The sequence below is a fragment of the Phallusia mammillata genome, chromosome 6 (genome assembly GCF_965637545.1).
Source record: "Phallusia mammillata chromosome 6, kaPhaMamm4.hap1.1, whole genome shotgun sequence".
NCBI lineage: Eukaryota > Metazoa > Chordata > Ascidiacea > Phlebobranchia > Ascidiidae > Phallusia > Phallusia mammillata.
The window spans coordinates 17,789,592-17,807,022 of record NC_137257.1 but is presented as its reverse complement, the minus strand read 5'-3'; the positions used below and the strand labels follow the sequence as shown (position 1 = coordinate 17,807,022).

The 17,431-nt window shown below is 36.9% G+C and overlaps 1 protein-coding gene across 1 annotated transcript; it reads left to right on the top strand.

Moving 5' to 3' along the window:
- The first annotated feature begins 12,152 nt into the window (after positions 1 to 12,152).
- On the top strand, positions 12,153 to 16,681 carry LOC145234001 (uncharacterized). Its single transcript, XM_080098770.1, has 4 exons — positions 12,153 to 12,310; positions 13,019 to 13,193; positions 15,025 to 15,198; positions 15,641 to 16,681. Exons 1-4 carry the CDS (start codon positions 12,218 to 12,220, stop codon positions 16,219 to 16,221), a joined length of 1,023 nt encoding a protein of 340 aa, XP_079954896.1. The 5' UTR covers positions 12,153 to 12,217; the 3' UTR covers positions 16,222 to 16,681.
- The last annotated feature ends 750 nt before the right edge of the window (positions 16,682 to 17,431 follow it).

The following is a 17,431-nucleotide window of genomic DNA, read 5'->3' as shown; positions in this document are numbered from 1 at the left end:
GTTTTATATGATTTGGGGTCTTGGTAGCACCTAATAAGCTTTTCATAACAATGTTGAAAAAAAACTTGGGAACAATTTGTGATATAGAACAGTGCTTGACAACCATTTTTGAAATAGTACACCAGTAATTGTACACAGTAAGTGTGCTCTAAAGCACAAACCTGCCTGTTGTGATACTTGGTCATAGGTATATTGTATCTGGTACACCCTAGTACACCCCATCAAAGTTGTACTCTCTTTAAAAATTATGGTACACTCTGGGGTGTATGATACACCTGGTTGAAAAACACTGATAGATAGATAAACTCTCTGTCTAAGTTTTATAGATCTACAACGGGCTGGTTTTCTACTACACACCTAGAAGCTATGAGTCAATGAAATTTCTCAAATGCTTGAACTGCTCTGTACGGCAAAAGTTGGTTCACATTTAATGCCCCAAACTGAAAATATATAGTCTAGTTGCGACACAGCTATATGTTCTGGTGTTACGATTGGTATTTCGATAATTTAGTTGTGAGACGAGTCGGTATCAGGTTCGGGACCAACAGATCTACAAAGTATTGTTTATGCCATTATTTATATTATCGCCCATTGTGGATGAGATCTTCATTTAATTCTGAACTATACCAAATACTTCGTACTTTTTGAGTTCGGGCTAACCCTACAATGTTGCTGATTTCTATGCAACAGTGCGTCGACTATCGAGTTATCGATTAGTTTTTGTCACGTGACCGAAGCAGGCATTGTTTTGCCGAGACAAGCGAAGAGTGTTAGTCAGATGCTTGTGGCAGGCGTTTTGTTAGATTGTTTGTTGAAAAGACTTAGTTTAGACGCGGTGGTACCATGTAGGCCAACTAATGCAAAATAACCTACGCGATCCTGGCAAACGGCGAAAAGGGGCTTCAGCAAACACACAAAACACCGCATATCTTTTGTTCTCGAACAGGTGGAAAGGCAAAATTGCACACCTGTACTCAGTCAAGCATGCAGAATTTAAAAATGCAAAAAAATACCGTAAACCCTAAAAATCACATTTGAATTTTAGGTCGAAATATCCCGATTTTGGTAATTCAAATAAAACGATAAAAATGAAAAGTTGCTAAGTGTGTTTTGAAAGACTTATAGCTCCGAAAATCTAAGTGGAATGCGCCAAAATTGCAATATTGCTGCAAAATGCTATGACGTAACAAAACGTCATAGTTTCGGAAATTTCGGGATGACCGGTTTCTGCCTCCTGCCGAACCCCCAAACCAGTTTAAACCGATTTTCAAAATCGAAAATTTAGACCCGATTTTCGAAAAACCCTAAGTCCAAAGCCTTTCCGCTATTTTCGACTTCTGGTGATCAAAAAATGAAGAAACATCCGGGTTTGGGTAGGTTTTCGTTTGTGCCCCTCACCAAACCTCCAAACCGGTTCAAACCGGATTTGAAAATCGACAATGTTGACCCAATTTTTGCAAATACCTTAAGGGGTCGGCAACCTTTTTTTTGAAAGTGAAATTTTATCGCGGACCGGTCAAAAAGACTACAAATATTTAGCAATAAAAACGATTAAATTAGTTTATCAGCCACGGGATACATATACAAAATGTTTTATAGCATTTAACTTGAAAAATTATACGGACCCGGTAACGAACCGGCGGTTGCCGACCACTGCCTTAAGGCAAAGGTGCACAACCTGCGCCTGGAAGCGAATAATTTGTGCGGCCGTGAACATGTTTACTAAAATATATGTACTGGCAACCCAGACGTAAATAAAACTCTCTTGCTAGATATTTTTTTTAACTACTCTAACTGGTTTTCACCGGTTTCTGCCCCTACCAAACCTTCAAACCGTTTCAAACCGGAATTAGTAACCCAAATTTTTGGGTCGATTTTGGAAAATCCCTAAAGCTATTTCGTCGAAATATTCCTGTTCGAATCAGATTCTTGCCTCTTAAAACCAAATATTTTTTGTGTTATTCCTACCTACACAACCTAATAGGATTCTAAAGGATTTTTTCACCCCAAAGTCTGAAATAAGTGGGCATTGACCCACTTTTATACATATCATTCCCTGTACCTATGTGATGCTGTTTTATGTTGTGTCAAAGTTATTGTTTTTTTTGTCCAAAACTGCCGTCGTCAAGTTCCTTCACGAAATGAGAGACTTGATATTTGATCTTTTATGGGTTTTGATTGCCTCGTATCTGCATTAATGTGCAGCATAAGATGTGAAGAGAAAATTTTTGTTGCAAAAAAATGTAAAATTTAAATTAAATTAAAATCCTAATTTAATAAAACTATAAGTATCTGTCGCGTAAAAGTTTAGGATGAATATGTATTTTCTGCTGATAGTTAATCGTTTGGAATTACGCGGTTAAAGATTTTTGTTTATCCAAAAGCTGGTTTCACCCAGAATCGTTCAGCGAGATTGTTTTCATTAAACGATGCCGGTCCGCGAAGGGTTCGCTACCGGGCCGCAAAAACTTGCTCAAGGTTCACATTGAAAATAAGTTGTAACAACTGTAATTGATTTTCAGTGCAGGACATTTGTGGTTTTTGAAGGCCGGTCCGTGATAAAAAAAATTAGTTCAAACCGGTCCGCAGTGCAAAAAAGCTTGCCTATACCCTTTGAATAGAGGGTATTTTCTGGTAAACTTGCAAATGAGGGTACATACTTAGCACAGATAAACTTCGAAAAAAGAGGCTATTTACCGTAATATTAAGGGTGTGAAATTGATTGGCTAAATGTAAGTTTGTCAATGACATTAAATATCGGATCGGTGGTAATGATGTGTTTAACTATAAACCGAAAGTTACTTTTGTAGGGAAGGGGTGTCCCAAATAAAACTAACTGCTAAAAACAGCAACTGATTTCTGTGTAAATTCTGGTTAGGTTGTTGAAGTTCTTGTGCTTGCAAGGTCTTGTTTCAGTACATACATGGTTTTTATGATTCAAAAAGGTGTAGGATTACTGGACTTCGATACCACGTGAACGTGTCAATAATTTGTAAAACATACCAGAAATACACGCATAAACTTTGTTTTTCGGAAAATACCTTTTGATTTATTGTAGTGGACTAACATATGTACAGTTGACAAACTTTTTGTTGCTATTACGGATTAGGCTAGCGTTATGATGAAACCAACATTACCTTATACATTGTACTGTTTTCAAGTCAAGCACTAAATGTTGTGTTACGGCAGAGTGCGTTTGAGTTGGCTGTGAAGACAATGTTACTGGCTGTGAAGATTACTGGGTTCATTGAAGGAAGGAATTGTTCGCCCAATGTCAGGTTAATGTTGTAACTCACACAGTCCTAAACTGTCGATCAGTTTATACTGAAAATTTTGTTGTGGTATTATATTATTCACATCAATTTGTTGAAATATTGTAAAATACTCACAGGGCAAACTTTATCTGTTATTTGACTTTTTAACATGAGATTGTAGATAAGCAAGTAAAGCCTGATAATGTTGATGAATCAAGTGTTTGACTGGAGAGATCTTCTCTCAGAAAATAACATGAAACCTTGGTGGGAGTCTGTGCGGTCGTTTGCACTGGCTGGTTTGGTGTCTTCCACTGTACTTTTGTTTTATCGCACTGGATCAAGCAACTTATCTTGTGTTCCTCAATCTTTGAACACGACCATCCTATTTAGTCAACCTGTTGCAGATTATGTAAATCAAAAATGTGTCAGTGGTGCAAATCAAGTAATCATCAACTTTTGGTGGATTGGATTACTTTTCACTTCAGTGCTGTTTATAGCTAACAACTTCTGGGAGTATATTGTGCCTTGCGCCAATTCGATAGCTTCCTTTCGAAAGAAGTATGAACTACTCAATGGAATTGAAAACTCGGTTAATGTTGTAGTTCAATTTGCTGTGACAGCAAACACGGCTGAGGCACCGGAACCAGAAAAACAAAAGCGCTTGCAATGCAGGGAAATTGTTGTCAACTTTATAACTCGGAACCTTTTCGACAGCGACCCATTAGGCCCGCACACACATTCAACATCAGTTAGAGAGCCATTAAATCCAATGAGCCAAGGTTCTAACGAGAAACCTGCAAGCAAGTGGTATTTCTGGCGAAATGTTTTCTCCATAGTGATTTGTATTGTATGGTTTGTGTTTAACGTTGTCTTGCTAATTGTCCACGACTATGCAAGTGAATCTGGATATCAGTGCGAAGCTCTTGAACACGATTTTATTTGTAGTTATACATCAATGAATATTCTTCTCATGACAGCTGGTCTTTAAATGATAGCAACATTGGCTCAGATTGTAAGTTTATCACTTGGAATTTGCTGCACCATTGTTGATAACGACGAACTTCTGTTTCTGGCAATTTGTGCATCACACGGTGACACCAAACAAACAAAAACATTCAAAGACATTGCAAAAAATTTACCCGACCAACGAGCTGCTTTGTTCGAAGGTATAAAAAACAATCGGGAAGGTGCTGTCATTGCTCGAGATCTTGGCTTTTTCCTCTTTTATCTGAGATTCGACCGTGAAGGCTTAGAACAATTTCTGAATGACTGGCCTAATCGACTGAAAGGTTCAGCAGATTTCCATGATTTACTTGTTCCGCTTTTGAGAGGAGGAGCCGAATTGCCAAAGCCAGAAATAATTACAAATGGTCCTCAAACTGTAAACCAGCAGTATAATGTGCAGGATAACGGTGTTCTCAGTGTCAAATAAACTGTTTTTTTACATCAGTTGGTTCTTGGACAATCTGCGTTCAGTTACCAATGTCAACAAAGTATTAATAATGCTTTAAAACTGACATGATTTAGTATGACGGACTTTTTTGCGATCCATATATTAGTGTGTTAATTCGTTAATAGTAGATTCTAATAAGCAACATATAATTTTAGTCACATTTGCCGTATTTAACCTATTGTATGTTTTTACGCAGAGAGAAATTTAAATAATTGACTAAAAACATTTGACAGAAAACACGCTTCAGTTGTAAGCCTATGCGTATAGTTTTTGCTTATTAAACATTGTTAAAGGCGCCGTTTAAATTCAGACTATTCCAGTGATAGCCGTATCACAACAATCCGGTCACAAGGTGGCATCAAAGACACATATACAACCTACAATAGTGCTTCTACCTTATAGTGATTGTCAGAGTTACAAACTTAGTAAACATTATGTTATCTCATGTTATAACGAGTGGTTTTATTGAAAAGCAGAATTACAAAAAAGTCCACCGGAAAGGGCTATTTTGCTTGTGACACTTAAACCAGTGGTCCAGCGGGCCTATGTTATACGAGCTGTAATAAACCTTCATTGTAGAACATTTGCTGTTCTTTTCGCTTGACCGTGATCAAATTTTCAGTTTTAAAACAGCCCGCAATGTAAACAAATTTGCTGACTTCTGACATTTTCAGAGAGTAACCCCATATTCTGGTGTTCATTTCAAAAACTTTTGTTTTTAATGTTCAGAGCGTATTTTTACCCTGTTTAACCTACGTACGAAAAAAATAAACAACTATGCACAAGAAACAGAAAAATAAGCTATTGTGAATCAGAAATAGAAAGTAAAAACTCTTAACTTGGCATGCATCGACAAAAGTCCAGTAATGGCAAAACTGCAGTGTTCAAGTGGGAAAAACCACAGGAAATGTTTCGATGACTCTACTTTGCATTGGGAGCTATTTCGGGCAGGGCCAAATTTGTTCAGTTATTCGAAACTTCCGATTTGGCGTCATCGGCAGTGGTGAAACAATTTTTTCGCGCAGTTGCGTAACTGCAAAGGTTATGTACACCGAGGTACATAAATAGGCATTTTTTATAATATTTTTACTTGTGTACCAGTATTTTTCTATTTATTAAATACTTTGGTTGTGGACTAAACTAAACCTGGTTAGTTTTAACTTTTCTAACACTTTCTATGTTGAATTTTTAACGGCAAAGTCTTTAAAAGTTGTTTACCTAAATGGTTTGCAAAGACCTGTGCAAAGACGTAAATAGTTTCGAAGAAAGAATACGTCTAATTTGGTTTGCAGATTATTGAGAATGGGAGAGACGACAGTTTAATTGTATCAAAGCGTTTCAGTTATGTCCAATTTAAAACCAACCTAGAGAAAGCGACTTTACTTCGTCAATTTAGATCAAATAACAACTCGAGTTTCTTTACTTGATTTTTAAGTTTTAAAAATACAAACAAAAAAGTCATTGAAGGAAGCAGAAAAGCACAGAATGTATGATGAAAAGTAGCCCATACTGGAAGGTGAAGTAAGGGTGAACAGTTTCGTTCGTCGAACTGCTCGTGACTGTGACGAATTGGTGACAATAGTTCGTGATGTTTATCATAGCATGTTTAACATATCCGGCAATGCAGTAGAATAGTAAATGATACATAAATTACCACAGTTCTCAGTATAGGTAATACATCATCCGGCAATAGACAAGGTTACACCCTATTTTGTCTAACACAAGACGTGATATGCATGGCACCTTGTTTACAAACAACGCGACGTGTTTTTGCAGTAGCTCGGTTTAGCAAAAGCTGGCAGGTACGGCGAGAAGCTAATTGTGGAGGATGTGCGTAGAGCTTGTACGTACGCGTAGGAGGGACGATCTTAAATTCCGCAGAAACCACTAGGAAGCGTGCGGGAAGTTACTTTAAAGGAGGCGCCGTGTCTAAATCGCAAATTGTTGATTTTTAACAGGCCCCGCTTGTTGTTTTGCTTGCTTCATTCTGGTGAGGAATATGCTTTTTGTAAGAAAACTATCTACAACTTAAAGGTGTTTACTGTGTTTGAAAACAGTAAATCGTTCTTGAAAATGTAAAAAAAGGATAATTTGATACTGCCTCATTTTAGCTCAGGTACCTTTATCTCAGTGTAGTTTAATCTCTGGTTTGAGAAATACCAAGTAAAAAATATTTTTTTCTACAAATTTGGTTCCTAAACCAACTAAGCTTCTTAGCTACTAGCTTTTCTCACCTAAGTGACAAGAAGGGCAAAGTATAGAAAAAGTCCAGCTAGTAATATAATTATATTGCGTCGTACCACAAAAGGTCCCTTGCGACTGTGGAAAATACCGCCTTAAGCCCTTGGTATTTTCTAACCGAGCTCAACGCGCTCTCAAGGGGCTTTCAATTATTCACGAACGACTGCAGAAGTTCGATTTCGGTTCCTGCTCCTGGTTAGCTGAACGGATTCGTAGCAAGGAACTGTGTAGGTGGCAAGGAGGTGGAGTATTAGCATTCAGAAATAGATTTACTTAACAAACAACTGCGGTTTAGAGCAATTAGCTAACTACAATATTTTCATGTAATGGGTTTTGGTGCCGTTTATGGCAAAAAATACGATTAGCAGAGCGTATTTTGATACTTGCAGCAAAGGGATCTTAACCAGTCAACGAGCAGCAGCTATTAAAAATAATAATGGAACGTTTTTTATCATTGATATCACAAATAGTAATGCTTATTAATTATAATCATATTAGTTGCTTATAATTAGTAAATTTACTAATCGAGAACATTGGGCGACTTAAAGCTTCCACTTTGTGATGCGAAAGTTTAAATTTAAATTTTTTTGTTTATCACTGTGGTTAGGCAGCACTTTTCTAGGGCACAAAGAAACAACGGCGCAATACGACATATACCTTATTGTTACGTCCTAGTGTGGCTCTGTGAGTGTGTGGGCTGTGTCCATTGTTATTGAAAAATAGTTTTCGCATGTAGGAGAAGTGAATGCTGAATCTAGCAAAGCTAGTCGTGAAAGGAATAACCGTAGTTCAGTTTGGAAACTTGATCCAAGGTTTTTGTTGTTGTGCTAAACAAACGATAAAATAGTAAACTGGGTCAGTAAACTTAATAGGTAAACATAAAACAAAAAGTATTTTGCTTTTAAGTACAGTAAAACAAATGCCCCAAACAGCTGAATAGATATAGGTGGTTCGAATTTGTTACAGTACTGTTGTGCTAAAACATCTTGATGTTCCAAACAGGCTTAGCTGTGGTGCGTGTTGTGTTTTTACAGTAACAACAAAAACGTTTCAATCTTTGTTATCTGATCCGTCCGTTTCAAGTCACACAAAAGTGCCAGTCGTTACGTGCGCAGCCAAGCATAACCGGAACTCGGTCTGCAGTGTCTGTAGTGTTCGCTGTTTGCAAGTAAATCATGTTAAATCTCGTTTTCTAGTGCAAGATGCTAACTGGCTTTTCCGTTCAAACCTAGTACATGTTCAGGTTAGACGATTTCTATACATATGATACAAAATACTTGGTTACTGTTGGTTTTAAAGTTTGTGTTAGTTGAAGTTTTGTAACATAACATTAGGCACCCACCATATCACCTTAAAAAACTACTTTGCATATTTGTTATCATTTTAAATACGGCAGAGAATCTATAACAAAGAGAGTAAACGCGCACCTTAAAGAGAGGAAAAGCGCATTGCGCAATTGAAGGTCAGAAAAGGTTGATTTTAAATGACACAAACAAGTAGGGAAAAGCGTTTGAACGTTATGGGTTCGTGTTACTTACATGTTGCCGAATGCCGAGGCTGGATAAGCGTTTGAGTTAAATTCTCAAACTATTTCAAAATACACCAAGGTATAGTGACTGGTAAAACGACTGGAAGAAGTACAGATAATGTTTATGTCCAGTAGCCATACCTTTATGACAGATTTACTTTTGAAGGTAAATTATGTCCATGGTTGACTGTTTTTCAAGCGAAATTTCAAAGACATTTTCAATTTACTGCTACCAATGCGCATAAATGACTATTTATTATCCATTACAGTGGAGGGGTTGCTGCAAAGACGTTTTTGGCTATGTGACGGCAAAAAATCATCTCTACACTTTTTTGGTTTACTGAGCTAGGAATGCTTTCAAGGCGCGCGATAACATCGCTGTTTGGGGTCGACAACAAAAGGCCAATTGCCTACTTGACAATTGGTTACGCTGCCGTACAGTGATGCGTTATAGTTACATTTGAGATGGTTTAAGATGGACTGGCAAATCAATAATGTGATTTAAGGAAAAAATACAAATATTATATCACATACCATTACCCTATAAACGACATAAATCTAATGTATTTTGTACGCCAGCGTATTGAATCTTTTAATTCTGCGTTAAGCGTGACGTTTTTTGTTGTCTTTTTGTGCCTTACAAAATAAGCAGTCACTTGACAAATCTGACAAACATTCGGGCAAAAGGGCAAACAAGTTCGACAAGTTTCGGTCGGAACGAACCTAAAAAATGCGAATGTGTTGCGTAATGGCGTGGGCGCGCTGACAAACAGCAGGCGGGCGATAAGACTTCCTCCTAACTTAGGACCTAAAGCGAGAACGGCATGATAATTTATCTTTTAAGGAAAACCATTGTTCTGGTTGTTGTTGTTACGTGTTTTGAATAAACTCTAAACGGATATGTTAATTCTTTTCAATCAGTATAATTTGAACCTTTTTTGAATATCCTTTAAAAATATAATAATAATAATACACAATTAAGTACGGCGCAAAATGTAGACGCAAGGACTAAAGAAAATTTCCAGGTATAGATTATTCAATTAAACTAAGTTACTCAAAAGACATTTGAATCAAGTTTAAAAGCTGAGGTTGTCACATTTCATTAACTTCAAGCAGCAAATGTCGTTACATTTCCTTTTCAAATGGTCTCTTTAGGTTGCAATTGCATAACTTTCCTTGACGGGAGCCTTTAGGCTACCGTTCTAATATTGGAAGTATTTTTAGCATGACATAATGCTTTAAAGCCGGGATTTTCGATCGTTATGTGACTGTACATGACTTTGAGTTTTAAGATGTGTATTTTTGACTTTATATGTATCTGTGTTTTTATTTTGATGGACGGGAATTTTAAAAACCTTATTTTTAATTTGTTTTAAAAAAATAACCTAATTACAACACCATTTGGTGCCAAAAATAGTACAGTTTACAGACAAAATACGAAATCTTGCGCAAGAAATTTATCTGTCAGTTTTTGAAGTAAAGTAAACAACGTATCTAGTTTCATCCTCATTGTAATCGATCGTACCCATAAATAAAAGCATTGACGTTAACCAACTGTTTACAATTTATCTTTTTAATGGACTGCTCGCGAACAATTGTGTTCTTTTTTTCATGCTGCAGACATCAGTATGGTGGCCGACAGTTTTTAAAAACTTTTTTGTTTTTCGTTTTTTTAAAACGTTTTTATTTTTTTGCTTTTACTTTTTTATTTTATTTTTTGAAATATTTTTTGTTTAAGAAAATTTTGTAATTATTTTTATTTATTTTGGAAAATTGTTATTTTTGTTGTTGATTATTTTTATTTTTTGAGTGGCAGCTGTCGGCCACCATACATTAGCTAATAAGCAATAGTTCGTTAAATTTTAAAGTTTTCGCACAATTGTAAAGGATGGTTGTAATGTTGACTATATATGACATACGCTTAAAATTTTGTCGCACAAACATATTACATCGCCGTTGTGATATGTGGTGCGGTAGATTTAATACCAAGCTTAACCTGTTGTGTGTCGTTTAGGCTTATTAGTCTTAAGAATCCAGAAGTCGCTGGCATTTTATCGCAATCACGTGCATGCTGGGCTCGCCCTTTGGCAGTTTCGCTTTCGATTCTTGTGTCTGTAGCCACAGGTTTGCGGAAATCGTCACTTTATATTTGCGCAGCGGCAACGGAACAGTTCAATAAGCTTTTAGCAGGCTATGTTGTTTAGATTTAGCAATATATGCTATTACTATAATAACTAAATAGGCATGGTGTTTCCAGAAAAATGGTAAACTCGTTTTTTAGTCTTATTTTAAATATTATTGCCTTTTAATCTTAACGTATCATCAGGATAAAGCATGACGAACACGCATTGGCATCTAATAGGCTTGATTTTAGCATTTAGCTTAACCAACAAAATTTCGAAAAAAAATTAACATAATTCTTTTTTTCTTTGTCTTAAGAGTACATTTGAGCTCTAAAATCTAAAAGAGTTTGGCATGAAACGTACTGGCTGTCGCAGTGCATAACGAAGCGAAGTTCATGATGATAAAGGTTTATCAGAAACGTTTTCAAATTTGCGATTTTTATCACGTGGTATGACTCTTGAGTTCCTCAAATTATTATTTCTCCCCAGTACAGGAAGAAAAAAGGCTTAAGGGCAGTCGTGATAACAAAAACGAGTCTTTTTGTGGGGTTAACTGCTCGATCGTTGTTTGTCTTGAACGCCGCAAGTACTTGAACAAACAAACGCTATTTAACACTTAACAGGAACAAAGATAGTCGCGCAAGTTGCAATGTACGCTGAAGACTTGTGGTTGTAGGCCACATTGTGTTCGGAAAGTCACTGTATTACAAGTTCCTGTATTAGATAATTTACTCTTCGCAAACTTATAGTAAGGTTGTTCGGGATTTTTTTACCGCTTTGCAGAGGTAATGGACAAAACTTTCCTTTACTATAAAGACTTAAAATGCAGTGACCATGTTAGACAAAATCAGAGCCATATTAAAAAGTTTGCAATAGATTGTTTTTCAATATTGCCGCCATTGTAACGTTAGCATTGTGTGGCCCATTTGATAAGCTGGTAATCACCTTCACAACAAATAGAAACAACTTGATTTGTCCTAAGGTTGGCATCTAAAGTGCGGATACTGGCAAGGGCCCAATCTGTAAACATGCGGTGGTTTCTCACTCCTCCTACCCCTCTTTTCTCTCTTTTTCTCCCAAGCTTTGTTTTATTCTTTCTCCACCCCTCCACGCCAGTTGCCGCAAGGTTAGATAACGGCGCTCTACGCCAAATTGAGGCGCTATGCTTCAGGCCGACATTGGCTGCATCAGCAATCTTAGTTTTGAGGCTGATTTTTGCGCTTTGCCACACAGCGGCTGAAATAAGGCATGCATTTCAGCAGTAAGCAACGTGGATGAGACGCTGTTGTTTCTTAAAAGTCTGGCTACAAGATTTATAAGGACCAAATCTTAGTAGCTGATATTTATGATTTGTCATGTAGTTTTTTACGGTGTCACATGTTATGGATTGTGTTTTATAATGTGCTAGTGATTTTAATTTGAATTAAAGTGAAATAACTTTTTATTAAGTATAGGCAATACAGTTTTTTGTACCACGTAATGCACATGTACTACTTTTCCAACTACTTGTGTACTACTTTAGAATCGGAAGGCACGTTTAAATTAAATTTCAAAAAATGTTTGTATATGTTTCAGAACATCAGGTTGTCCTTAAGTTCACCAGTTATAAAAAAATATCATGGCAAAAACTGTTCAAATCGTAGTGATTTTTGTAGCAGTATTGGCCGTACTGCTTGCCATTGCTGCCGTCGCAACGGATGAATGGATTAAGGTGGGTAACGTCTGGCCCAATTTCTTCCTATTGTTTTGTACATAAACGTCTTAAAGGCCTGGTATATGGCACATTTTATCACTGCTTGAAAATTGCTTGGTTTTTTAGCAGTGTGATGCCATAGGTTGATGTTTTAGGCATATATTGTTGCCAACGCATTGATTATAGTACTCTTCAAGCTTCGAGTTAGTTTATTTCTTGGTGAAAGACAATGTAGTAACACAACTGCTTTAGAAGCTAACCACTCGTGCTAGGAAAAGAGAGGGTTCTATATAGCTAAATAGAGACATTAATGTTTTTTTAAACAAGTTTTCTTGCACATTGTCTTGGTAATACATGATTAGGTAAGACATGCGTTTCAAATTAACAAGCGGCGATCCGTCAACAAGCAGTTCTGCTATATTTTTCATTACTGTCTGGCATAGTTTTAAGTGGAATTATTTAACCGATTAGGTGTTAACATCTTCCTTCACCTGTGAAATTGCGAAATACATTTTCCCAAATAATTATGAAGCGTGTGTTACATTTAATAACATGTCGTCAATAATGTAATATTGCACAACCAACCTTAGGACTCTAGGTCCCAACACTGCAAATCAATTGCATTTGTAATGGCCTCAATTGGTGCTACATTACTGTACAACACTTCATTCGTTTGTCCGGCATTCGTCGTCAAAACGCTACAAGAAATGTTCCATTTTTCAACAGGCCTGCATTAACATGTCGTCCCTTATGAAAGCAGCAGGAAGCGCCGGTCAAGCCTCTGGTATTTCACCAGGCATGATTGACCAGTTCGGACAGATGACTATGTGCTTGACTATGGGGGTCATAACGGTCGGAATGAACGTGGCCAATTTGGTTAAAACCAGCGTGACAATGTCATGTAAGTTCTAGGTTGTTAATAGCAGCTTAGAAATAACGGGATATATTGTATTATCTTGAAATGTTAAACATTATTGAAAACATATGGAATTTGTTTCAAAAACCGTGCCAAGTATTCCCGTTCAAAACTGGTTTCTGTGACACCCAAAAAATAATTCGTCCCGCACCGATTAAAACTAAGTACGTGAAAAATCGAAATGTTAAAGCCTTAAAAAATCAGGAGTTAAATTTGCGCAATATCACATGGTGATATATTCAAACAATGGTTTCCGCATACTGTTTGTGGGCCTTACTAATTTCTAGAAGAATCAAATAAGTGGGTTAAAGTGTAGTGTCTGGCGAAGACATTCACTGCAGCATGTGTATACTCGATACATTTTTTGGGGGGTTGATAGCATGTATAGACATGTGTAAATTGTACTGTAAGCAAAAGAACTGGCAAATGTTATAAGCCAGACATTTGGGTCTGTCTTTATAATGGTGTAGTAGCGACCGACTGGTTTTCCTTGTGCTGAAATGCTCTATAAAAAAGAGCAATGCCACATACAATCACTTTCGATATAACAATACGGTCAATAACAAAACCTTTAGTATCAATTTTTGGACAATTTATAGCAATGTGCGTTTATAAAAAATCACAATAGTATGTGCAATGGCATCCAGGACAAGCCGAATGTGTTTAAATTGCTAATCACAAGCCTCTTTTCCGACTTGTCATTTGCTTTAAAAAAAAATTCTTTGCTTACCAGCACCATCAAGTGATCAAATTGTTTATCAATTTCAACTGAGATGAATGTTTTTTTCATCGTAGACTGGGCCGACGTTTTCTTACTATTTTTTCCCATTTTACCAAAAATAGATCTAATTGTCAAATAATAACAAAGCAGGATAATTAAAAGCCTGTAAAATGATTAAAAACGAAATTAACACTCAAACCCAACCTCATTTTGCATCGATTGTTTAACCAGGCCTAATAACATTGTTGTTAATACAAACTTTAATTTCCTAAACTAATTTCCTACAAATGTCAACTTCAGGACAATTCGTCAAATTAGCTGATTTAACTTGAACTGTTACTAAATTAAATGCAATCTCATGTAACGTATGCGTGGGCCTTACCTCATTTAAACACCTCTTTGTGTTAGGTGTAACTGTCCTTTTTGCCGTTGTCAAGAAAATAAATAGTCTGTTATCTTAATTTTTTCACTGTTGCTGCCAGGCATAATATATAGACCAAATATTGCTCTTCTGGCAAATGCAATAGGGGTGGCCTCTTTTCTGTTTTGTTCGTTTTGGGTTTTACTTTTAAAGTGTTATTACCCTGATGAAGGCGGAAAAGGTACTAACACAAAAACTCACAATACACGGGTTTGCTAATTTCCGTTAGGTGACGCATTTTCAAACGCATATTGTGTAAAAATGCGGTGATCATACGGTGGGCAACTTTGCCAAATGGTCCGGCGCGCCTGACCCATATGCAGACATAAATAAAACCTGATCGGGATTCGTCCCCGGGAGCGTCCTGGGTTCGAACCCCGTGACAAAAAATGATGACGTTTAGGGCTATTAGGGCTGGGCTAGGGTTTCATAATAATAATAATATAATCAACTAACTTACTTGAAACTTACTTCCTAACTCTTTTCCAGTTACAGCGTTAATTTAAAAATGGTGCTCTTTACGCCATCTATCGGTAAAAATGATCAACCCGGCGTACTGTGAGTTTCAGTGTTGGTGCCTCCACCGATAAAGACGACCTACATAGGACGTTAAAACCTCGTTTAAAACAACATTATTTTTTAAATTTAATCTGATTTTATATTTTTTTCTGCAGTTGCTGAAAAGGACGCAACATTTCATGTGACCAGTGCTCTCGTCGTGGTTGGGATAATTCTTCTAATCATTGGCATCGTGCTTTTCTCGATGGCCACATGCAATCAGTCTCATTCGGGGAAGTCGCAGGCATATTCTCGGTCCCGCAACGGTTCCTGCCTTATCATAGTTGGAGGTGGGATTTGGTAATGTTCTAATTTTTTTATGGTCTTTATTGCTAAACCTTGCTTCAGTAGCTCCCAACCTTTTTCGACGAATTCCTCCACTAATATAGCATAACGTCATCATTACTCACTAATATGATACGTAGTGGATGCTAAACTATACACAGATCATTTAAAATTGGGTATTTTATCAACTTCACAGGTTATATTCCCAGAGCTTAAGTTTTTTTCTACCAAAACACATGTAACAATTAAGGTAAATTCCTTCCCTTAAGTTTCAAAATTGCTCCCCGGTTGGGAACCACTGCCTTAAACAACCTTATTACTTCATAATCCTATTCGGTTTGGTGTCTTTAAATTCAATCAAGATTAAGTGTCTGTTTTAACTTTCGTTTACTCCACGGAAACTTTAAAATACCAGCGGACTTTAAATGTGTTTTTTGTCTATCACAGGTGTGGTCTTCCTCATAGCAATGGTGGTGTTCAGTGGTTCACAGGCGTCTACCATTCACAAACCAATTCAATTTCTTGGTCTCTGGGGTATGGGAATGGCCGGGGGATTGAAAAATGGTTTTCCGGGTTTGTCTGGCTCGGGAGGTGCAGGAGGCAACCCGTTTGAATCCATGTTCAATGATTTTGGCTCGAGTATGGGTGGGGGCAGCGTAAACGGGGCTAACACAGCTGGAGACAACACGAACGGGGGTAACATGAATGAAGATAATACGGGTGGGCTTGATTTTAACAGTATGTTTAATGACACCAGTAACAGTATGGGTGGTTTTGACTTGGGAAGTTTGGGTAACTTTAATAATGGAGGCAATCGTAGAAAGCGGCAAATGCCTGATATGGGAATGTCTGGACCTGATGCAGCAAACATATTAGCCATTTTCCAGACCATGGATCCGGTCTTTGGCTACTCGTACTATCTTGGGTGGGTAGCTGTGGCCCTGGCGTTTATGTCAGGTATCTTGGGCATTGTTTTCCACTCCAGGTCAAGACATGGGGATACTTTCGACCGGGTACCTCTGGCTTAATGCTGAGACAGCCTTCAAAAAGTGTACATAAGACATTTACACTTGTAAACATGCATGTAATGTTTAGTGTCTCTCTTACAACATTTGGCATACATTCAATTTCTGTAGGTTGTTATATCACTGGAGATAACGCTTTTACAAGCTGTTTCGTTCCTTTCTGTTTCAACTGTTAACTAAAACTTATCATTGATTGTACTGTTTTCAAAAATTCGTTTGCCCTTTCGTATTAAAGTTCTTAGTTTTGAGATTACCAAAGTAAAGCCTTCGCCTGCTGTGTCTTTTTGTAAGTAACCCAGTCAGATAACAATATCTATTTTCTATAATAGGCAGTTTACGCTACTTTAAACACTTATCTGTGGAAGTATTTCATCTATTGATGTTCAAAGTTTCGTCGTTAAAAGGTTGTTGTACAATGTACATAATTGGTTACACAAATAAAATGTGTCTTTTCAGCATTTTATGTTCATTTTGTCGTGTGTGCTAGTAAGAGAAAGATTATTTTTGAAGGAAATACCAAATTATAATTCATGATTTATCAGAGGTTTGTTGTTTTTTCGACAAGTCAAACTATTGGCTAAAGTTTTGGAACTGATTACTTTAGTTGTTTGCGACTGAATCCTAACAAACAAAAACTAACCATGAAATATTTCAAGAAACGTTTAAAAATAAGCTAAAAAACAATAAATCATAACTGAGTTTTTTATGCTTGTCAATTTTTCTATTTATATTTTCGAGTTTCTAGCTGATTTTCGAGACTTTTAGCTGATGAAAACTAGTTACGGAAAGCGAATTGTATGCAAAGCATTTCGTCAAACCAATAAAAGGCAACTCAATCACGAGCCAATTTACTTTTCAAAACATGTTATCAAACAACGATGCCATTCAACGGACTAACTTGCCCAATTGTCACCATTGATCCCAGCAACCAATAAAAAACGTTCATTTCAGAAGTATGTAACGTGCAAAAAATGTAAAACGATTAAATCGTGTTCAGTTTTTTCTGGTGAGCCCTTGACACTTTCCTCAATCCCGTTGGCTACTGCCCTAACTTTCAACTGTTTAAGCTTACAGTTGTTGACATTTGAAAAACGCATTGAAATATGAATAGACTTAATTGCTTTTCACAAACAATTTTGTGCTTAAGCGGAAGTTTATTGATTTGTAATTATGTGAAAAAAGTATGTTGCAAAGTTAAAAGTGGTTGCATACA